Source organism: Peromyscus eremicus, unplaced genomic scaffold (genome assembly GCF_949786415.1).
Source record: "Peromyscus eremicus unplaced genomic scaffold, PerEre_H2_v1 PerEre#2#unplaced_60, whole genome shotgun sequence".
In the NCBI taxonomy this organism is placed as follows: domain Eukaryota; kingdom Metazoa; phylum Chordata; class Mammalia; order Rodentia; family Cricetidae; genus Peromyscus; species Peromyscus eremicus.
Genome location: NW_026734303.1, coordinates 807986 through 832239, shown reverse-complemented (window position 1 = coordinate 832239; position 24254 = coordinate 807986). Strand labels below are relative to the sequence as shown.

General features: G+C 46.2%; 1 protein-coding gene across 1 annotated transcript; it reads left to right on the top strand.

Annotated features, from left to right (window-relative positions):
- The first annotated feature begins 6995 nt into the window (after positions 1 to 6995).
- LOC131901246 (serine/threonine-protein kinase PLK1-like) lies at positions 6996 to 23999 on the top strand. Its single transcript, XM_059252466.1, is given in 11 exon segments — positions 6996 to 7074; positions 14157 to 14482; positions 14813 to 14981; positions 15859 to 15997; positions 16706 to 16799; positions 18197 to 18416; positions 22003 to 22158; positions 22918 to 22995; positions 23203 to 23357; positions 23455 to 23655; positions 23793 to 23999. Coding segments are annotated over 11 exon segments (1824 nt in total).
- Positions 24000 to 24254: the final 255 nt, after the last annotated feature.

The following is a 24254-nucleotide window of genomic DNA, read 5'->3' as shown; positions in this document are numbered from 1 at the left end:
CAAACCCACTCCTAAGCCCACCAAACACAGCTTGTTCTGGTGGAAGATCTAACTCAACTCCCCTCCCCCATCTCTTTGCCCAAACCCACTCCTTCTAAGCCCACCAAACACAGCTCCTCCCCCAGAGAGGCTCAAGACCACTCCCACAGGTATATACTGTGCTGCATTTTAGAAAACAAACACGTGGTTCTTCTGGTCTCTTGTTCTGGTCTCCTCTCTGTGGGCTGGGGAATCACCCAGGAATGCTTCACCCATTAAACCTGGCCTTTTCCAATTCAGTCTGATGCGGTTTAATTTGGATTGCTGCGTCGGTGAAGAGGCCTTCAGTGTACAGAGACTTATCACCCCTCAAGCTTAGCAGCTGTGGGGGTTACAGTAATTACCTTGAAGCGGCCCTGCCATTTAGGGCAAAGTGTTGAGGGACCTGGTCTGGAGAAGAGAGAAGGACATGGTCCTTGATGTTGATCAGGAATGGACAGGGGTTGGCGTATGGTCAGAGTAGAGGAATCTCAAACTCTTAAGGACACACATGCTCCATTATCAACAGTAACTACCATTCTACATTTGGACACAACCTCTGACCGTTATCCCAAGCCCTCATAACTCATAACCACACTTTGTTCTTTGTATGTAACTTCAGGGGCCAGAGTCACTCTGGAACTGGGTAGGTGTGAGTAACTAATGATGGCCAGTCAGCCCTGATCAGAGTAGGAGCTGAGTCAGAATAAGTCTTGAGAGATGTTTTCCTCACAGAGTAAAGCACAGCATCTCCTACCAGGAAACAACATGTTAACAGTCTGATGCCTTAGAACGGGTCGAGCCTGCTTTGAGGGAGCCACCACAGCTGGCTTCACAGCTCCCCTTGCTATGTAGTCATCATGGGTGTTTACAGGGGAAATACAGACCCATGAACCCCCACCATAAGCACAGGCTACTCTCCCTCTGCCTCCATGACCATGGCACCTGTTGAAGTGCAGGTCTGGACTCCCAAACGATAGAAGAGCAAGGGTTGGAGACCGTCTTGCCCTGTTTCCATCTACAGCAGGAATGTGTGTTCACTGCTGATGGATAGGGGGCTTCTTGTGTGATGCAAATGTTCTAACGTTGAGCCATGGTGATACCGGCATCCTGCTGCAAATCCATACTTAACAGGAGTGAGTTTTAGACTACAAGCAGTAAAACTTTTTAAAAGCATACAACTGTGCACACACACACACACACACACACACACACACACACACACCACCTCAAGACTCAGGAACTAACATGGAAGTGGGGTGAAAACATTGTAAAACTCGGGGGTCTGGAAGACTGCAGTGAGATTGTCTTCTGGACACCACAGGCCTGGATCACGGCACTAATGGACATAATCAAGCCAGTCAATATTGTAACACGGAGAAAGGGGGCTCATGACTTCCCACCCCTAACTGAGGAGGTTCTGACTGTTAATGGTTCCCAGGGAAGGGAGTCAAAGCTTTCTTTGGAGGGTGTGACCCCTTGGAGGTCAAGCACCTATGCTCCATCCTCCAAGATTATAACTTAACTGGCTGAGGGTGGGTTTTGATGAGTCAGGATCTTTAGTCAGCACCCCAGGTGACTCTAAGCTGCAAACCCCTTCCCAGACCACCTGAGTTGGGTGAAGGAGGATGCAATTGTAGGAAATTAAAAATATATAGATTTTATTTTCTTAAACAAAGTCTCATGTAGCACAAAACTATGTGGCCTTGAAGCAACTATGTTCAAAGATGACTTTGAACCTCTGAAGTGCTGAGATTACAGCCATGTACCACCATGCCTGATTTATGTGTTTCTGGGGTGTTGAACCACATTACTAGGCAAGCACTTTGTAAACTAGGCTAACTCCCACCCATGTAAAATTGAGGGGTTTGTGAATGGTCTCTGGCTCTCTGTAACATCCACAGTGGAACAACAGGAGTATCTTCTGTTAAAATACTTGACCTTGGCTTCTGAAACCTTTTTGAAGTATAAGACAAAGATAAGCAGGCAAGTCCAGCTACACTTCAGCTTGACTTAGGGTGACCACAATACTGAAGGGCTCATTACCACAGGAACCAGCCACGTGTTGAACTTTTCAGTCCCACTTCCAGTTGACCTCCACGGAGAGAAGAGCTGTCACTCAAGTGGATCACTGGTGACCAGTGGTATAATCACCCATGCCCACCTAAAGAAGCCTTCATAAAACCTCCACCCCAAGTATGAAGCTTAGGATTTTCTTGTCTGTGAACTAGAATACTACCATATGCCAAGGGAGTAGAGTACCTCAACTCCTTGAAAATAAGAGACTCTGGCTGGGGGACCCTTGTGAATTTTAGCATGCCTCTTATACTGGCCTTCCTCTGGCCATCATGTGTCCTTGAGTACACCATAACCAGTTGGTGAATGCACACTAATGGGTTTGTCTGAGTTCTGTGAGCCATCTAGCAAACTTTTGAGTACAGGAGGGCATTGCAGAAGCTTCCAAATTGCAGGCAGCTAGCTAGTTAGAAATGGAGATTGCGCCAGGCGGTGGTGGCGCACGCCTTTAATCCCAGCACTCGGGAGGCAGAGGCAGGCGGATCTCTGTGAGTTCAAGGCCAGCCTGGGCTACCAAGTGAGTTCCAGGAAAAGCGCAAAGCTACACAGAGAAACCCTGTCTCGAAAAACCAAAAAAAAAAAAAAAAGAAGAAATGGAGATTGCAGCTTGGACGTGTGGTTGATGCTGGAAGTGGGCGAGATTGCACAGATTCTCTGTTTTCCCAAAGTTTCTTGCATATCCTTTAAAAATAAAAGGTTGGCAAAAATGAAGTTGCTTGTAGGAAAATGGATGCAGCCAGGTTAACATAAGCAAGTCATTCTCAGAAAGGAAAATAATGAGTTTTCTCCTACTTTGGATCTTTTATAGCTACATAAACTTGTGTACATACTAGTGCCATGAAGTGAGAAGTAGAGCTGTCTGGAGACATGTTGAACATGCTATGCACCATGAGCATTTGTATACTTGCATAAAAGTGACTTTATGTAGCCCTGTACAACAATGATAAACTGTTAAATAAAAATCGTAATACTCATCATGGATTCCAGTAAGCCAAGCTAAAACCAAAACACAGTCATGCATGATAAGATTTAAATGGACATGATGACACCAAATTGTTCATCAGACTTTTTAAGAAATCAGTGTTGAGAAGAAATTTCTGAAGGGGGGGGGGCAAATTGATTTGAGTAATAGTAAGTTTCCCTCTAAATTCTGCCACAAAAGAGATCACCCAAGGACTGGGATTTGACAAAAACCAGCACATCTGCTTGCCCTGCATAAGGCCATACGACTAATTGCTAATACAACAGCAAAAAGTACGAAGTTCCCTAAATATAACTGGAAAATTGATAGTGTTTCAACTAATTCATTGAGAAGTTTACGTTCCAAAGCATTGCAGAACTGGACAAAAGTCTCAGAACCAAGCTGGTACAAGCAGTCATGCCTTGCATTCAGGAGGCTGAGGCTAGAAGATTGTTATGAATTGGATGTGAGCCTGAGCTATAGGGTGAGATCAGGCGATGAACATAGACTACAAAATGAGACCATAGCAAAAGCATATCTAAGGTTTGGATGTATTTGGTCTCAGCACTCAGGCAACAGAGGCAGGTCGATCTGTGTGTGTGTAAGGTCAGCCTGGTCATGATAGTGAGTTCCAGGACAGTGAGGAATGCATAATGTGATGTCTCAAAAAAAAGTTTTAAGAACTGTCAGAATAAGCAAAATCTGGAACATAGAGATTAAAGTTTTGTTTTTTGTTTTTTTTTTTGTTTTGTTTTTTTAAACCAAATCCCTAATGATGGACTGGATCATGTGCTATAAGGGATTCCTCAGGATTTCCCAGATGAAATTTAATAGCTTGATAAATGACTTGAAGGCTAGTATGACAGTAATAGGACACTTGCTTAGCATGTGTGAAGCCCTAGGTTCCATCCCTTTGTCCATCCGTGTCTGTCTGTCTGTCTGTCTCTCCTCCCCCCCCCTCTCTGTCATGCACGCGTGCGCGAGCACACATGCACACATCAGAAAGCCAAGACTGATATTTTTAGACAGGGTCTCACTTTGTATCCCCTCTGACCTAAACTTTAGATCAGCTTCATAATGCTACAATTACAGGTGTGTGTTGCCACACTCAACCAGAAGTTCATCTTAAATGTTTGTGTTCACTGGTGTGTGTGTTCATTTAAATGTAGCTTCCTGGACCAGTAAGATGGGCCAGTAAGTAAAGATGCTTTCCACCAAACCTGATAACCTGAGTTCAATTCCCTATCCCCTGGACCCACATAATGAAGGAAGATAGCTACTCCCACAGGTTGATGTCTGACTTCCACCTGTGTGCAATCTCTCTCACTGTCTCTGTCTCTGTCTCTCTCTCTTACTCACACATACAAACACATAAATGTCATAAAATTTAATCTAGATTCCTATAAGAGAGAAAACGCTTGTCATTCTTTTCCTTCATTACTGTCTCTTGTCTTTCCCTCTCTTAAGTCCTCTTTGATGTTCATTGCTCTTTAATGTTTGAGAGCAACCTGACCTAAAAACAGACACTTGGGACATTAGCACTGTGAAATAACACCCACTCAACTCCCCACCCTGGAATGGAGAAGTCTAACTGCAATCAAAATTGCAAACCACTGGTGTAGCTAGGAATAGCATGGAACTGGGGTGGGGGTCAGACTCCAACTATCCCTTTACTCGATAGAAATTTCTCAGTGGTGCGATTGATTCCCAGTGGCCAATCTCAGAGCTTGGGTGGGAAGGCAACCACTTTTAAGAGCACTTTCCCACACCTGTAGCACTATGAGCCTAAGTAGATGCTGGCCTTGGAGAGATGAGCAGCAGTCTGGCCAGTCACTCTTGTGGGTGTCTCTGTAGTTCTCTCATTCATTTCTTTGAAGATTTGGATGTCTTGACAGCAAGAATTATGAGGTGTGGATTTGCACTCAAATTTAATTCTTTGAAACTGGGTCTTGTGTAGTCCAGGTTGGTCTTCAACTTGCCCTATAGCTAAGGATGTCTTTGAATTGACCGCCTGCCTCTAGAGTTCTGAGATTACAGGCTTGGACCTGTACTCAATTTACACAGTAGTTTGTGCATTCTAGGCAAGCACTAAACCACATCCCCAACCCTCAGAACTTCTCTGTGCAGAGGTTGTAGTGGACTTGGAGAAGACCTCCCCAATGACTCCTCCTAAGACTTACAGCAGCTTTTCATCTGCTGGAACCCAGGTCCATGATAAAGTTTGGTTCAGAGACTTAGAGAGGCAGGTGTGGTGTTGATCATAGTGAAAGTCTGGTGCCAGGGTCTTTCTGAGGGGATTTAGAGCAGAGATACACAAAACTGCAAACACCTGAGCCTACTAGGTGTCATGCCAAGTCATGGGTTGAGTCTGGAAAATGCTGTGGTTTTCTTCTGAAAAGGGGGCCCCTTCTTCCCTTCTCCCTTTTCCTCACCCCCTTCTTTTGGGACAGGATCTTGCTGTAGATCAAGCTAGCCTCAAAACTCAAGGTAATCCTCCTGACTTAACCTTTTCTAAAAAGGTATTTTACTATTATTGTGTGAGTCTCTCCTTCCCCCGTGTGTGTGTGTGTGTGTGTGTGTGTGTGTGTGTGTGTGTGTGTGTGTGTGAACACAAGTGTGGAAGCAGAGGACAACTTTGGGGAGTGGGCTCTGAGGCTCTAACTCAGGCATCAGGCTGAGTGGCAAGTGCCTTTACATACTGAGCCATCTTACAGGACAACAACTTCTTAAGTCACGGTTTCAAGGCCTCTCTCCAAATATAGTCTTAGAAATTGGGGGAGGGGACACACACCTCAGTCCATAAGATATTGTCACCAGTTCCTCAGCACAGTTCTCTGGTCAAGTTGCATAAAAATACTAATGGCAAAAAAAAAAAAATGGTTTTGTGTCTTTTGCATATAACCCCCTTTAAAGGCTAATTGATCATTTTTTTAAAATGAAAAGTTGGACTAGCTGAGTGGATACCACTGATAGTAGCTTTTGCTATAAGAGCTTCAAGCCAAGTTGCTGACTGAAGGCCTGTGCGCACAGGGTGGGGAAGTAGTCAGGTGGTGGAGCACTCATGTTACAGGCCAGAGCTGCGGTGCCTGCCTTCCCCGGAGCTTGTCCCACGCTGCCCTTGTCTGTGTTGCTTTTGCTTTGCAACCTTTTAACAAACCACAGCAGTCAGACCTAATACCTATCCAGTCCTGTGATTGCTAGAGGTGGTTCCCAGGACCCAGCAGCAGTCACGGGGGACTTCTGGATGTTGGTAGTGCCTTCTTTTTCAGTCTGGATACTCTTTAGACAGTATGTGTCCAGAGGAAACTCAACATGTGCAGTTATAACCAGACCATTTTTCTATAAACACATCATATTTCAATGAAAAGTTTAAATAAACCAAGAGTGGTGACAGACTCCTGTAATATCAGCATATAGAGCTGGCCTATCTAGCCAGCTTAGAAAAGACCGTTTTTTTTATTATTAAATCATTAAAAAATAAATTAATTAAAAATTTAAAGAGTGGGGATTGCTGGAAAGACGGCTCAGCAGACAGGGCACCTGCTATGAGTTGAAATCCCCAGAAGCCACTTCAGAGCCAGAAGAAGGTGTTAGAGCCTCACAGAACAATGAGGCACAGGTGAACCACATGAGCACAATGTGGCTGAGAAGAAGAAACCAGGACCAAATCTGGTCAGGCTGACGATCTCTGCGTATCCAGTTAGTTCTTGGTTTCCCAGGCTATCCCACGAGCATTCAATCCTCAAGTCCCCGCCCATCAAGTTTCTTGCTCACAAGATATAGGTTTTAAAAGGAGCTGCACCATTAGAGCACTCACATGATACAGAGTGCTGGGTAGCTTCCTTCTTAAATCCCCGTGGCCAATCAGCAATGCGCAGGCCTTTGAAAGATTCCCAGTGCCTTGTTTGAATTCCAGGGGGAGCAGAGCAAGTTTAGGAGCATGAAGGCAGCAGCCAAAGCTGGAAAGCTGGCTAGAGCACCAGCCGACCTCCGGAAAGCCAGGGTCCAGGGAGACGCAGGTCCCAGTGCCCCAGTGGCCGCCCCACTGTTGAAAAAGATTCCAGAGGTCTAGGTGGACAAAAGCAGCACACGCCTTTACGTAAGGGGATGCTTTCTGAGTAAAGCAGGCTTTGTCAAATGCTTTGAGATCTCAGACCAAAACACAAAGGAGGTGTTCGCAGCCAAGATGGTGCCTAAGTCTTTGCTCACACCCTCCTAGAAGGAGAAGCTGTCCAAAGAGATTTCCATTCACCGCAGCTTCTCACATCAACACGTCGTAGGCTTCCACAGCGTTTTTGAAGACAGTGAATTTGTGTTTGTGATTTTGGAGCTTTGTCAGGAGAGGGTGAGTGTTTCTGCTGTGGGGCTGGGGTGTTCACACCGTGAATTTGCTGGCAAAGGAGCACTGATGCCTTGGAGTAGCCTAGAGGAGTGCTTGTGTATGAAGCAATTATGGAAAGGCTTCTAGTGAGGGTGCTGAGTGCGGTTGAGAAAAGACTCTGGGTAAGGGCACGCATTAACAGGAGAGGGTCCTGTGAATGATAATGACCAGTGTATGGGCAGAATCATCAGGAGTCTGCCAAGACCTCTGTTTAATCCTGAGAGCTTAGTCCTGGTCCCATCCAGCTGGCCACCCTTTTCGGTGGGCTTCAGTAACTTCTTCCTTCTTCCTCAGTCCCTCCTGGAGCTGCACAAGAGGAGGAAAGCCCTGACCCAGCTGGAGGTGAGCTACTACCTAAGGCAGATAATCCTGGGCTTCCAGGATTATTCTTCTTCTTGAAGGAGGATCTGGAGATGAAAATAGGTGAGGTGCTGTTAGCAGGCTATTAGCAGCATCAACCCATTCCTTGTTCTTGCAGCCTTCAGAAGTAAATGTATTTTATTAAAAACAATTCTTTTTAGGGTTAGGGCATGGGTCAGGGTTGGAGCACCTGCCTAGGGTCCCTCAGTGAGAGACGGGGCGTGGCTAAGGGGTAGAGCCCCCACCTAGAATCCCCCAGTGAGGGGCTGGTGGTGTGGCTCAGGGGTAGAGCCTTCGCCTAGAATCCCCCAGCATCACCCAGGTGTAGACTTTTTATCAATTTCCAGACATTACTCTCAAGCAATTATTTCCTAACTCCCCAACTCTTCCCTTATCAGTGATACAAAACTCCTTTCAGGAAAGAAGAAAACCTGACTTCTGAGAAGAAAGGATCAATGCTCCAATACTTCCCAAGCTCCCTAACAAGAATGAATCACATCAGTGCTGTACTGAAGAAAATCAGGACCTCAGCTCTGGAGCATGCACAGAGGACCTGAGAGAGAGTCTGGGCCTCCAGTCTGGGAGGGATTCAGGGAGTTGCTCTAAGGACCCCCGTTCTCTGGCTCAGATGCCTGTCGGCCCAGGCTCTAGCCTTAACCAGCACTAGGGGACGCCCCTAAATTCTGCCCTGCTGCACCCACAATTCACCCCACGCCCCACTCGGAGGAGTGTGCCAGTGTTCCCCAAGCTTCTCAGGCCCTGGAGGCAGAGAGGACCGTGTATCATCACAACTGGAGGGTGTTTCTGCAGGCAGCATGCCGGGTGAGTACCAAGCTCGCATTTGGTATCTTCCAGCAAAGGGCGGTGTAAGGAGGCGTGCCTTCGAGACTTCTCTCAGAGGCTCAGGCTTCCAGCCCCACTTGGAAAGCACTAAATACTAGCAGGAGGGGGGGCAGGGCTACCTTAGCGTCCCGCTTCTCTCAGCTCTATGGAGCTGGGAAATGGGAAAGCACCAACCACAGGAGGCGTCTGTGGTGTGCCCTCAGATGGGGCGTGGCCTCAATACTTGAGGCAATCCTCCTGACTTAATCTCTTGGGGACTGGATTTATAGACATGATCCATCATGGCTGGTTAAACATCTCCCCTTAACAGAGGATATCATATTTTGTTTATAGAGATGATGTAACATTTTAAGTTGAGCTTCACCATCAAATCTATGATGCTCTTTCCCAGTTACTGTCCGCACGTGATTTACATTTGTTTCCTGGACACATGTGTTAGCCTCTGTCATTCAGTGTCTTTCCAGATCAGGCATTTTCAGTGCCTCCTTAAACACCCCAAGTTCCTCATATTGTGGTGATCCCCGACCATAAAATTATTTGCATTGCTACTTCATAACTGTAATTTTGGTACTGTTTTGAATTGTAATGTAAATATTTTTGGAACTAGAGGTTCATAAAGCAGTCAAGGCCCAAAGGTTGAGAACTGCTTCTTGAATTCCAGCAAAGTACTGTGGCCCTGAGCTTCACCCACTGCCTTATTCCAGCATAGACTATGGTTAGTGTGAGTTCTTTCTGTTGTCTTTCCTCCCAGAATCTGCATGTAGTGGGTAACATTAATATGTTGAAATTGGTCTTGTTATTGCCACTGAAATATAAATGTAAGTTAAATTGACTTTTGCTAAACAAGAACAATATCAAATAAGGTACTTTAGGAAATACCTTGTGCTATGCACAGTGTTAGAAGTAAGAATAGCTATGTCAAAGTAATGAGCAATTCTATCACCTAAAATCGGTATCTAAACCCTTTGCTGAATTCAAAGGATATTTTCTGGTCCTTTTCTGACCTGTTTCCATTATGTTGTTGAACCATTACTCTTTAGACACAATCTCACCATGTAGCCCATGCTGACCTCAAATTTTCACAAAAATCCATATTAAAATTTAAAGGGTTTTATCTAAATTTCATATTCCTCCCAGGGACTAGAAGTGTAGCATGCATGAGGCCCTGGGTTCAATCCTCAGCACCCACATAAACTTGGTACCTTCTACATGCCTGTAATCTCCTACCTCAGTCTCCCAAACCCTGATAAACAGGTGTGAGGCATCAGACCCAGGGAACTGTAACTCCTGCTGTTCTGGCGTATGTAACTTGTTTTATACATGATTCACCTGGCTGTTAAGTTGTAGCGAGATCACACATGGACATTTCTTCCACTGTAATTATTGATCCAGCAAGTCCCTAATGACCACCGACTGGGAAAACCCATTCAGTCTCATTTTCTTCTGCTCATGGTGTCTCCCAGCTTGCATGCTTTATTCAGTTAATCAATTCATTCATTCGGCTCCATTATGGGCACTGAAATCACAGGTTCTGCAGATTAAGAAATGAACATCAGTACCTAGTGAAAAATGTAGCTTTGTTAATCTTTGGATCTGCAGCTTTTAAAGGACCAGCCTTACAAAACCTCCTCATTGACTCTTTCAGGGTCTGCTTCATTCACAGCTAAGCCTCTCAATGCACTGGCGTGGAAATGACATGGGGACAGTATCCTTACCAACATCCTTTTATCTTTGTTTCATTTATAATGAGCTTACAAAGACTGGATGGTCAAAAGGCTTCTTCGGACATCTTTAGTTTTTGTTAACTCACCCTTGCACAGTTTACCCTCCCCACCCCACTATTCCCTACCAGCCTGCTGCCAGCCCCGCTTATGCCTTTAACCTGGAGTGTTCTCCCTCATTCTTTCATGCAACCTGTGTTTACTATCCCTTCTGATTATATTTTTTACTTTGGCTGCAAGATGTAGGTTTTCTTATAGCTTTTTCATATGCCCTTCATTCTAGTTAAGTCTTTTCCAGTGTGTCACTTCTCCATCCATGTTTGAACCTTCCCACTTTGAGCATTCCCGCTCTCTACCTTGACTTTTTAACTATATTTTACTAAATCCACCTGCCCTCATGAATCCATGCCCAATGGCCTGTCTCTAATTACCTGGCTTCCACATGTACTCCAAAAACACAGAAATGAAAAATTTCAAAGCAAGGATACCTGTGTGAGAGACAGTACATTTGTCTTAATGAGGCAGGGTCTCGTGTACTCCTGGCTGGCCTTTTACTCACTGTGTAGCAAAGATGTCCTTCAATTACAGGCAGGCAGCACCATGCCCTATTTGTGTGAGTGTTGAGGATGGAGCCCAGGACCAATTGACCTACATCCCTAGACTAGGGAAGAAACATACAATAGGAAGAAAAAAAATTATGTGAACACTAAGTTTATCATGTGTATTTTTTGAGGCTGGTCTTTACTATGATGCCCAGGATGATCTTAAAGCCCCGAGTTCAAGTGTTACACCTGCCTGGGCCTCCTGAGTAAATGACACTGTGGGTATGCACCTCAACATGAAATATGTTTCTTGAGCAGATTCTTGGCATGGCTCCTCTGCACATCCATCTCCGTGAGCATTCATGGAAAATGCTTCTGTGTATAGAAAAGACTGGATGAATGGGGCCCTGCTGGAAAGGTGGCAACAACTTCCCACTGACCTATGAACCCAATCTAGACTCTTCATTTAACCTGAAACTGCCTCCAGGAGCTGATGATGTTTGACCCTTGGTGCTGTGCTGTTCCATGCACACTTCGGCTTCATTTTTGTTTTGTGGGTTTTTTATATTTAGCATAGAACTGAGCTGCTCTGACATTTTTCATATGTTATGTTTTCATTTATGCTCTCACTACCTTTTCCACTCTGTCAACTAGACCTTCCCTCTCTCCACCCCAAACAGATTGACTTTCTGCGTTCATCTCATATACACAATTATCCTCTTTGCCTCCCTCCTCCGATTAGGTCCCCTTTCTAGATGTGCACGTGTGTGTGTGTGTGTGTGTGTGTGTGTGTGTGTGTGTGTGTGAGAGAGAGAGAGGGGGGGCAACCTCTAGATGGCACATTTCATCACATCCTTCCACTGTCTGCCTCACTGTGGTCACTTAATCCTTTACATGACAGACAATAATTTACTGTCTCTTGAAACTATGAGAGAAAAGGGAGTTCCTAAAGATTTTAGTTCCCAGTTTCAACTAGTCATGACAGGCTAAGGCTAGAGGTTATCTTCCTGATACCTGAGTCAATTCACAATATAATGGTAAACAGATCTAATAATATGCCTACTTTATAACTAAGCAGTCTGATGCTAAGATGGAAAAAAATCACAGTCTTGATCTTAACTCCCAGCACAATCTCTTCATACCACATTTAATCCATGATACAGTTTCAGAAATGAACAGATGCCAAGTTCTCCTTTCACAACCTACTTCCTGTTACTCCCACATCATGAGCCTCTCAGAGACCACCAGGAGTCCGAGTTCATATGCAAAAGCAAAAGAACCTTTCATGCAAGATCCAGCTTGGGCTCTTCATCCATTCCGACACAGTGGTTGGATCAGGGACAGCACCGAGCTCAGTTCAGGGAGAGTTTTTAAGGAGTAAAGGATGGGGGTTAGGGGAATTCTGGATTCAGATGGGGGTTGAACTCCTGATTGGGCAGGAGCGAGGTAACAGAAGTTTTGTCAAACAGTGGTTGGTACTGGCTGCAAGGAAATTGGCAGTCTGTATACTAATTAAGTAAGCTATCCTTAATGAGCACTTAGTACTTGTTTGTCTCAATTCTGATTGGTCTCCTACAGGGTACATTTGTGGCTTTTCCTGGTTATTGTAATGGTGAGACCTAGTTCTAATATTGTTAGTTTGCAGCCTGTCATGGCTGCCCTAATGTTAAGTTAGGCCCCTTTGCTTCTCTATAAAGAAAGTAACATTCAGAGGTTCCCTTGCCTAGCAGCACTAACAGACTTTCAAAGCAGCAGCCAAGGTCTGGAGGAGTTGCATGTGTTTACAGGGGAAGCTGTCAGGAGGTGTTTAGGAAGGCATTTAGGAATCAGAATACAGATGCTTTAGCATCAAAGGAACATTGGAAGGAAATTAGCAGCTCTAGTGTTTGTCTGGCTTTTCAGCTTGCTACCACAAGATTGAACTACCAGCTCCTCCCCAGCCTCCCCTCTATTTGACAAAATAAAACACTTTTTAGATTGAAGGTATTGATTTGTTATAACATGGTGTCTTTCCCTTATTTAGTTTCTACTCATAATAATAATCTTAACTATGCAATCCAGCTCAACTTCAGGGGAATGAGGACATTACAAACCCAAAGAAGAGCAGCAGGACTCAAGGACTATAAGATATTAATAGCAGAAGGATGGGTGCCACAGTTGGATGGGTGCGCTCGGAGCTGCAGATGGGAGGGTCTGGTGTTTAAGGTGTATGTCAGTCAGAACTGTCACAGCTGTCCCATAGTTGGCAGTGGTGAGCTTCTTGCTGAACTTGGTCTTCTTGGACCCAAGGTGCTCATGGCTTCAACAATGCTCGTGTCTTCTTTAGCATTCCCAAGGACCATGTGTTTGCCATGAAAACACTGAGTCTCTGCAGTGCAGATGAAAACTGGAAATTGTTTGTCTTGGTTCATCATTTGCCATGGACAAAATACCAGGACCTGAACGTTCAGGATGACATTCCCATCCTTAAATTTCACCCCATGGATGGATGGACTTCATATGAGTGACTATGGCACATAATGTCACCACCCAGACATGAATCCTGGAATAATTCAGTGAAAGGAGAAACACTCGTAACCAAATACTTCCTTTCAAATGTTCAGAGCAGCAAAGTTTTCTTCTACCTTGGGAACTTTGCAAATAGCTAGAGGAAGACTCAGCTGAAGGGTGGCTGTCTATACCGAGGTTGAAGACCACTGTGGACTTGACCATAGATCTAGTGGCCACAGGGCACAGGGCAATCTGCAAATGATCTTTTTAAAAAAGTTAACAGAGAGGCACCGTTCACCAAAGGATGGAAACTGATGCAAACTCACAGCCAAATACTAGAAGGAGTTCAGTGAATCCTAGAGAACAGGAGGAGAAACGATTGTAGGAGCCAGAGGGGTCAAGGACACCACAAGAAGACTCATAGAATCAACTAACCTGTATCCGATTAGTTCTTAGTTTCCTTGGCTATCCCACGTGCATTCAATCCTCAAGTCCTTGCCCATCAAGTTTCTTGCTCACAAGATACAGGTTTTAAAAGGAGCTGCACCATTAGAGCACTCACATGATGCAGAGTGCTGGGTGGCTTCTGTTTTAAATCCCTGTGGCCAATCAGCAACGCGCAGGCCTTTGAAAGATTCCCAATGCCTTGTTTGAATTCGAGGGGGAGCAGAGCAAGTTTAGGAGCATGAAGACATCAGACAATGCTGAAAAGCTGGCTCGAGTACCAGCCCACCTCCGGAAAGCTAGGGTCCAGGGAGACGCAGGTCCCAGTGCCCCAGTGGCTGCCCCACTGTTGAAAAAGATTCCAGAGGTCTTAGTGGACAAAAGCAGCAGGCGCCTTTATGTAAGGGGATGCTTTCTGAGTAAAGCAGGCTTTGTCAAATGCTTTGAGATCTCAGACCCAGACACAAAAGAGGTGTTCGCAGCCAAGATGGTGCCTAAGTCTTTGCTCACACCCTCCCAGAAGGAGAAGCTGTTCAAAGAGATTTCCATTTACCGCAGCCTCTCACATCAACACATCATAGGCTTCCACAGCGTTTTTGAAGACAGTGAATTTGTGTTTGTGATTTTGGAGCTTTGTCGGGAGAGGGTGAGTGTTTCTGCTGTGGGGCTGGGGTGTTCACACCGTGAATTTGCTGGCAAAGGGGCACTGATGCCTTGGAGTAGCCTAGAGGAGTGCTTGTGTATGAAGCAATTATGGAAAGGCTTCTAGTGAGGGTGCTGAGTGCGGTTGAGAAAAGACTCTGGGTAAGGGCACACATTAACAGGAGAGGGTCCTGTGAATGATAATGACCAGTGTATGGGCAGAATCATCAGGAGTCTGCCAAGACCTCCCTTTAATCCTGAGAGCTTAGTCCTGGTCCCATCCAGCTGGCCACCCTTTTCGGTGGGCTTCAGTAACTTCTTCCTCCTTCCTCAGTCCCTCCTGGAGCTGCACAAGAGGAGGAAAGCCCTGACCCAGCTGGAGGCACGCTACTACCTAAGGCAGATAATTCTAGGCTGTCAGTACCTGCACCACAATCAGGTCATTCACAGGAACCTTAGGTTGAGCAACGTCTTCCTGAACGAGGATCTGGACGTGAAAATAGGTAAGGTGCTGGATCTGCGGATGCCTGGTGCCAGAACAAGAGGAGGCAAGGAGAGGAAATCTGGGAGAATGGGAGCCAGAGAAATGGAGGGCCAGTGGGACATGGAGGTGCTGCCCTCCAGAACGCCCTCTAGTCTAGAAATGGAAGGTGAGGGGCCCACACGTCAGTGTCTTGCCTTTAGATGCATTTGCTCTTTTTGTTTTTGTATTTGCTGTTGTTGTTTTGTGTACCTCAATACAGTAGTTCTGAAAATAGTTTACTTGGGGGTGCCTCCCCCAATTACTACCCTATCTCATAGCACTGAGCCAGGTGCTCCTCAGTCAGTTTCCTTTTTAAACTGGAGGTCTAGACGTATGCCATGCAGCAAGGCTGGCAACATTCCCTTAGCTGTCTCTTTACTGAGCTGAAAAGTTCTGTTCCCTTGAGACTCTGAATCGCCTCAGTCCCTATTCCCACGTCACCTTTCTTACCTTGTCCATCAGCAGTCATGAAGAGTATTTACTTGGTTCCCTAGTGCATCCCATTCTGTTGTCATGTGTTTTAAATTTCATTTATTTATGTGAGGGGTGGGGATAGAAGGTAACTTTCAGGAGTCAGTTGTCTCCTTGCACTGTGTGGGTCCCAGGGTCAACTCAAGCCATCTGTCTTAGAAGCATGCACCTTTACCTACAGAGCCATCTTACCGCCCTAGCCCTGCTATCTAAAAGAGCAGTGTAAAGGGCAGTGGGAGGCCTGCCAGAGCCAGCAAAGTAGAAAGGTTCCCGGAACAGAGACTTTGGAGTTTGATTCTCAATGGTCAGACCTGAGGCAGCTGTCTGCAACCACAGGTGACCCAGACCTAGCAGCTGAGCGCCCTCTCTTCTTTCCTCTGTCCCAGGGGGTTTTGGGCTGGCAACCAAAGTGGAGTATGAAGAGGAACAAATGAAGACCTTTTGTAGCCCCCAGAACTTCATAGCTCCGGAAGCGGTGAGACTGGGAAGTTTTGAGGAGGATGTATGGTCCATCGGGTGCATCATGTAAGTTGGGAATGGACTCAGGAGCTATGGGTCTCAATGGGGCTTTCTGAGGCACTTCACCCAGTTGACCTTACCCTCTGGATCCTTCTTCCTTATAGAAAGGCTATTTCAGGGAGCAGGTTGCCCACATGAAGCCCTATTTCCTTATCAATCTGGTGTAGGATGTAGGATTTCCTGTAGCTTGGACTTATGGTCCAGAGAAGGGATGAGAAAGTCTCTACAATTCTTCCTCCAGCTCTTTGCTGTTTACTAAAAGCGTGCACAGACCCAAACCATAAACACCTGAGGGCTTGTTAGGACTATGGAATCTCAGTTCTGAACCTGGGTTTAATTGTGTCCCTGGCTGACTTTCAAGAAAGCTTTGGAAGCACTGATGAGCACTGATGGGAGAATCAGATCATCAGAAAGGCTGATGGTAGGCAGAAGTCCCATCATGGTGGCCTGTGGTGGATAGCAGTGGCCTCTGGGGTCCTCTATTACTACAGCCCAGAGCTGGGGAATTCCTGGCCCCTTAGTATCCAGGTGTTATCAGCTACATTCTTCTGAGGGTTTGTCCTAGCCAAGGTTACTGTGGCACTAGGCAGACTTGGAGACCATCCCCATCTCTTCCTAGTCAGTGAATCCAGCACAGCCCCCTTCCTCTAGACAATGACTTATGCATTTGGACTTTCCTGGGAGTTTGAGCAAAATTCTTCCTTGTACCTCCAGGTACACCTTGCTAGTGGGCAAGCCACCTTTTGAGACCCCATTCGAAAAAGAAACCTACCTCCGGATGAAACCAAATGAATACAGTGTTCCCAAGGTGACAGCAACACAATTTTATTTTATGTTTCACCGAAAAGCTATTCACTGAGCCCAGCTATATCCTGAGGACAAAGCCTTGACTCTAGTATAGCCACAGAGAATGTATGTCTGAAGCCTGGCCTTGAACTCGCTACATGTTGAGTTTGAATGTCAGATTCTCCTGCCTCTCCCTCCCAAGTGTTGAGATTATAGGCATGCAGCACTAGGCTGGCTTTATGGGGTATACTGGGAGCTGAACTGGGTTTTGTGCTTACAGGCAAGCACTCTGCCAACTGAGTCCCATGCCCAGCTTCCTGAATGGATGTAAAGTGCAGGGAGAAAATGGGGGAGAAGAGAAAGACGTGCTTAAGCTTGGGACATGGACCATCTCCACCCAGCTGAGCTGTGTTTAGCAGATGATAGCTTGACTCTTGTGAACCAGGCTTCCCATCTACAAAGTGGAAGTTTCCCCAAGGGCTTCCAGTGACAAAATGACATCTTTTTTCACAACAAATGGCAGACATCTGTTTGAAGGGATAACCCATTTCTGGGGACTAGGTCTACCTGGGACATATGGCCACTTTCAAATTGGTGTCCTTGACTTGTATGTAGAGTAGCTATGTCACAGAGAATCAGCTCACTGCAGACAGCATGGACTGGCTTGAGCCAGCTGGACTGCTGTGGTATAAGTCCTGGCTTTATCACCTAGGCTGTGTGTATTCTCAGACAGGGGCACTTTCTCAGTTCTGAGCCTGCTTCTTCACCTAAAGTGAGGCATAGTAGTGGAGTGAGTCTTCACTTTTGTGAGGCTGAGGCAGGGGAATCTCAAGTTCCAGGTTAGCCTGAGCTACATAGTGAGATCCTGTCTCAAACTATATAGGGGGAGGGAGTCTTTTAGGAGTTTTTGTGAGGCCCAAATGAATTAATATACAAGACTGCATTCCTGATACATAAGAAGCCTAGAGTTAATGCTCTGACTGACAGGCCTGTTCTAGGTTTTATCCCATATACCAGGTGTCCCACGTGGTGGGGTCCCAGGTATGGTACCGCTCCCCCATTCTACAGATATGCCTTGGTGGGCCCAGAAAACCCAGGCTATTTGTCAGAGCTGGAATCATGGGGGCGGAACTGGGATTTAAACACAGGTGTGGGGACCTGGAGGCCCCTCTGGTGGTAAATAACTAAATGTGTTTTGCAAGGGCAAGCTGGGGAAATCGTCCCAAGTTAATATTGAGTGCCAAGTGGCAGGAAATGATCCTTCTCACCAGCAGGGTGACGTTGGTCCTTGCTAAAGCTGGGGTGGAGGACCTGGTGGAGCTTACGGCCACTGAGCTATGGTATATTTGAGATAGGAGCAGCCACATGTCAGGTGGGGTCCCTGTCTCATCTCACTTAGGCTCTGCTTCTCCCCTCCAGCACATCAATCCCGTTGCTGCCTCCCTCATCCAGAAGATGCTCCAGGCAAAACCTGCTGCCCGCCCCACCATTGAGGAGTTGCTCAAAGATGAGTTCTTCACTTCTGGCTATATCCCTGCCCATCTGCCCATCACCTGCCTCAGCATCCCACCAAGGTTGTCAGTGGCTCCCAGCGGCCTGGACCCCATCAGCAGGAAGCCTCTCATGATCCTCGAGAAAGGTGAAGCTTGGTCTTGGTAGGGTAGACTGCAGAGAGCCCAGATTTCCAGGGTGCATTTCAGGGTGCATGCACCTTACTCTGTTCCCAGAGGTGGGTCCTATCCTTGAGGTCTGGTCCCTGGGTTCTTCTGACCCTTGGGCTTGGCAGGAAGAACAGACTGAATCAACCCATTTGATCTGATAAGGAAAAAATGGACTGCACACCAAGCCCAGGAAATTCTTTTTGATTATGTTTAAAAGTCTCTATCGTCTCTTTTGCATGTTTTGTTGAATGCTAGAACTTGTCAGGTATAGACATGGAGTATAACACGGCACTCATCCTCATTCTCAGCCATGGTTCACTCTACACCTTTCACCCCTTTGAGTGCTTGTGTTTTGTCTGTCAGGAGCAGGTCTCTCACTGTCACTAGGCTGCTCTGGAGTCAGTCCTCCTGCTTAGGGCTCTGGATTACAAGTTTGTCAGCACATCTCACTTTTGAAATGTCACTACAGCCAACTTCAGCAGTCTGCCATTTTACACTTAAACTAAAGTACATCTGTGAGTTCGAGGCCCGCCTGGTCTACAGAGCGAGTACCAGGACAGCCAGAGCTGTTAGAGAAACTCTGTCTGAAAAAGAAAACGAAGGATTAAATAGGTAGAAGAATGAACAGGAAGCATCTGACTCTTTTCCCAGTCTGTTTTTATTTCTTTTGATGTTTTCATCATCAATCCTCTGTGTTTCTCTTAACTGATTGAGAACAAACTTTGTTTTTTTTTAAATTTATTTATTTATTATGAGGACACCAGATCTCATTACAGATGGTTGTGAGCCACCATGTGGTTGCTGGGAATTGAACTCAGAACCTCTGGAAGAGCAGTCAATGCTCTTAACCGCTGAGCCATCTCTGCTGCCCCAAGAGCAAACTTTCTTCTGTTAACGCTTCTGTGTATACTTCTTGAAAACAGACATGACGGACATCAGCACAACCTTCAGGACTGTGAGCATTAATCCAACCCTGTATTGTCTTCACGATTTCTTTTTCTTTTCTGTTTTCTTTCTTCCTTCCTTCCTTCCTTCCTTCCTTCCTTCCTTCCTTCCTTCCTTCCTTTCTTTCTTTCTTTTTTCCTTCCTTCCTTCCTTCTTTTTTGAGACAAGATCTCACTATGTAGCTCAAGCTGGCCTCCAGCTCACAGAGATCCACCTGTTTCTGCCTTCCAAGTGCTAGGATCAAAGGCGTGAGCCACCTCACCTGGTAGCATTCTTTTTTTTGACTCCCTCCCTCTCTCCCTCCCTCCTTCCATTTATTTATTTATTTATTTACTTACTTACTTATTGAAACAGACTATGAAGCCAAGACTGGCCTCAGGTTTGAAATCCCTGGCCTCACTACCCCCTCTCCCCCCAGATGCTGGGCTTATAGGAGTGGGCCACTGTATTTAGAATTACTATTTTTTTTGCAGCTTTATTTGACCTTAATATATTTCATTAAGGGTTGTAGACTTTGAGAAGTAACTTGAAGGACATTGTTTCTCTGTTTGGCTATACCACCAATTTAATATAAAGTTCTCAGTTTGTCTGTTCAATTAGATTTACATTTTTAGGCAAATGACTTGCGATGATTTAGTTTGGGATTTGGCGCTTTGAGACAGAGTCTCATGTTTTCAGACTAGCCTTAAACTGCCAAATGCTGGGGTTACCAATGTGTGCCTCACCCCTGACTCAATGACTTGGATTTTTTGGAATAATCTTAGGGCTATACAAAGTGTTATAAACAAAATAGAGCTGACTTCCTATGTGCCCTTCCCCCAGCTTCCTCCGCTATCAGCATCTCTCTACCACAGAATAATTACCAAAACTAAAACGTTAACCACAAGATAATCTTGTCAACAAACTCCAGTCTTCATGTCAATCAAACAGATTCCCCATTAACATCACCTTGTTCTGTACCAGGGTGTAAGTCAATACCACACAAGGCATTTAGAGACCTCAGCTTCTTAGTTTCCTCTAGCCTGTGACAGTCTCTGGGTTTTTCCTTGTGTCTTGTGACCTTGACACTTTCAGAGGGTGCTGATGAGTGTCTTTCCTGTTGGGTTTGTTGCTTCCTCATGATTTAGGGAAGATTCTACATTCTGAGCAGGAATGCTGCAGAGGGGGATGTGCTCTTTTTAGTGTGTTGGGGAGACAAGGCTGTCTCTGCTACAGATGCTGTTTTTTCAGTCATTGATAAGTATCTTGCAGGAAGTTGTTTGAAAAACTGCTGCCCATCAATTTTGGCACCCACATGTGGGTCTTGGTGTAGTAATTATTGCTGTAATTTTTATTTTTCCCTTTAAATTTTTGAGACAGTGTCTCATGTGGCCCAGTCTGCTTAGAATTCCCAGTAGCCAAGGATGACCTTGAGCTTCTGTTCCTTCTGCCTCTGTCTCCTGAGTGCTAGGAGACACCACCACAGCCAGTTTATAAGGAGCTGAGGATGTTAATTCAGGGCTTCACACTAGACAAGCACTCTGTTAATTGAGCTATTGCTGAGCCCCCTTTTCTGTTCCCTTTCCTGTAGTGCTGGACTTGTGGATCCTATCTTATGGGGAGGTATTAAAATACTGCTCCTTTAGGATTCTTTTTTTCTTAGTAAAGTAGCAATAAATGAAAATGTTTTATAGACATTTTCCAGATTATCCAAAGGTAGGGAATTGTATCATGTGTTATATGATCCTGGAGTAGTCGTCCTCCATTTTCAATAGTTTTAGTTGGACAAGTTTGATTTTACATATTCTGCAAACAGTCTCATTTTGTTTTTCCTATGAATGGGTGTTTTACATGCATATATGAATGTGTAGCACATGAATGCCTGGTGACCACAGAGGCCAGAAGATGGTCTTGGATCCCCTGGAACTGGAGTTACAGGTGGTTGTGAGCCTCCATGAGAATGCTGGGAACCAATGCCAGGTTCTTGACAAGAATAGCCAGTGCTCTTAGTGGCTGAGCCATCTCTCCAGCCCTTTTCTGGCTAGTTTTAAAATCAGAGCTTGGATATTTTATTTCACACTTAAGTTCTTAATACAGCATGGTGGGATTGTTGTTGTTTTTAATTGAAAATTTAGGGAATGTCCTGTTTCACGGGAGAACTGACACATGCTGGTTTGGGGAAGTGAATTGTTCAAGAATAAAGACAGCAACAGTGACCAGCGCAGCCCCGGTCACCACAGGCCAACTAATGCTTCAGTGTGGATTTCATTAGACTCAGTTATCTGTAAGCACACAGAGCAAAAGGCTTACACTGCGCTTCACCCATCCTTCCACCTTCCTGGATGCACAAGGTACCCTTCGTTCTTTGCTTGAATTGGTGCCTCCAGGCTCCCTCCCTGAGTGACAGCAACAGCAGGTGTCCTGGAAGGGCAGGCTGTTGGAGCAGAGGCCTGAGCTCCTGAAGCTTTGTGGCCTCTCAGTGAGCACCATATACCTGACACACCAACCTGGTCCTGACTCAGTTCCCAACAGCAGTGAGAGCTGATGGGACTGTGGGAAGATTGCTGGCTGTGCCAGGCAGGCCTGTGCTTCCTCCAGTGGTTTTTTTTTGCCTGGCTAATGACCATGTCACCTTCTTAGGTGTAGAGAGACCCTTGCCTGACCGTCCCTGGGAAAAGGAGGAGCCAGTGGTTTGGGGGACAAGTGAGGCCATCGAGTGCCACCTCAGTGACATGCTGCAGCAGCTGACCAGGGTCAATGCCTCCAAGCCCTCAGAGCGAAGGCAGGTGCGGCAAGGTGAGTCCTGCAGGGGGCTTCCCATCTGGAGAAGGCAGGGTATCTCAGTCAGTAAGCAGAGCCCCCATTTCCTGGAGATCAAAATCCAGATGAGTTAGCCTGACACCCAAGGCCCTCCTGGTGTGCCTTCTGCCTGTTTCTGCCCCGTCTCACTCTGTAGGTGACTGATAGGTCACCTCTGCACAGCTGTGTCTGTTGTTTCCTTTCTGCCCAGGGAATTAATCCCTTGGTCCTCAAGAGACTCAGGTCAGCTCCAGCCTCAGGGCTTTTGTGCCCACTGTCACCACCCTGACCCCCACTGCCAGCACTTCCTAACCTGATGTAATTCTCCTTAACATTTCTTTCCAACACATTCATGTATCTGCAGTTGGGACTCGTGTGCACTGAGGTGGTTCTAGCATTGCAGGAATTGTTGGGTCTGCTCAGTTTCTTCAGTACTTTAATCTGGGGCTCTAGGCTTTCCACCAGCCCTGATGTTAAGGACTTTGGTTACTCTTCATCCCTCTGGTTGGTATGTGGGTCCTTCTAGAAGCCTAGGGTTTTCTTTTCCTATCCACACCTACCACAGTTCCTGAGACACAGTAAAGGGGCCCACTTAACGAATTGGGACTTGACATCCTGGGCTGCAATTTGGGTGTCTGGGTTTGTGCCATCAGAGCCCTCCACAGGCTTCATGTGGTGACCCTCCAGCTCTGAGGAGGATTATCTGAGAAGACAGAAGAAGGGACTGGCCTAAGCAGTGCTCTGTTTCTATCCCAGAGGAGGCTGAGGATCCTGCATGCATCCCCATCTTCTGGGTCAGCCAGTGGGTAGACCAATCAATGAAGTATGGACTTGGTAGGTGTCTCCAGAATGTACGATGGGCAGGGGATGGTGTTGCCATAGTAGCCTTTGAGTGAACAAGTGAGTGATGTCCGTAATTGTGTGGCTGTGTTACCAAGAATTGTTAGGGCCTAATGCATGCAAGCACTCTACTACTGAGCTATTCCCAGCCTTTGTCAACCTCCTCCTGCCTTTCTAAGATAGCCCTCCCCCTGCAATTAGGGTATCGGCTCTGTGACAACAGTACAGGAGCACTCTTTAATGACTCAACATGCCTCGTCCTCTACAATGACGGCGACAGCCTCCAGTATATAGACCATGATGGAATGGAGTCTTACCCCACCATGAGCTCCCACCCTGACTCCTTGATGAAGAAGGTGGGAACTGGCTGCTGTAAGATGGTGTGGCAGGGTATGGGGTCTGCCTCAGGGTCAGGCTCTCATTCTGGAATCCCTGCCTCAACTTTCCAACCAGGTCACTCTCCTCCAGCATTTCCAAAGTTACATGAATGAACACCTGCAGAAGGCAGGGGCCAACATGAAGGCAGGGGCCAACACCACACCCCGGGAAGGTGATGAGCTGGCCCGGCTGCCCTACCTGAAAAAATGGCTCCGCACAAGCCGCGCCATCATCTTGCACCTCAGCAATGGCACTATACAGATTAATTTCTTCCAGGTGTGCAGGGGCCTGTACTTGAGGTGGCTGGGTGGGTGGAAGTGCTGTCCCTTTCACCAGGTGGGGGGCCTTCCTCCCCTTTGCCTCAACCTCAGGCACCGGCTGAGCTTTTCACTCACTCCCTTCTTCCCTCCAAGGACCACACCAAACTTATTCTGTGCCCCATGATGGCAGCTGTGACCTGCATCAGCAAGAACTAGGACTTCCACACATACTGCCTGAGCCTTCTGGAGGAATATGGCTGCTGCGAGGAACTGGGTAGACAGCTGTGCTATGCCCACACCATGGTAGACAGGCTGCTGAGCTCAAAGTCTACCAGCAGCAGACTCGAGGACAACCCCTAAGCCTCTGTCCTTTAGGCTGGTGCCCCTTCACTCTGCCTGGGGCTGCATTGCTGGACTTCTGGGACTGCTGCTCAGTGCCCATGTCCCTGGGGCTGGGTGGGGAAGGGGTTGCTGTGTAAGTTATTTTTGTATATGTTTGGATCTGAATTTATAACCTCTTCCCCTGCCCTCAGCCTACTGTATAACTTGTATAGATATAACTTGTATAGATATATTTCTATTGAATTTGAGACTGTTCTTTTCTTCGTTTTATAT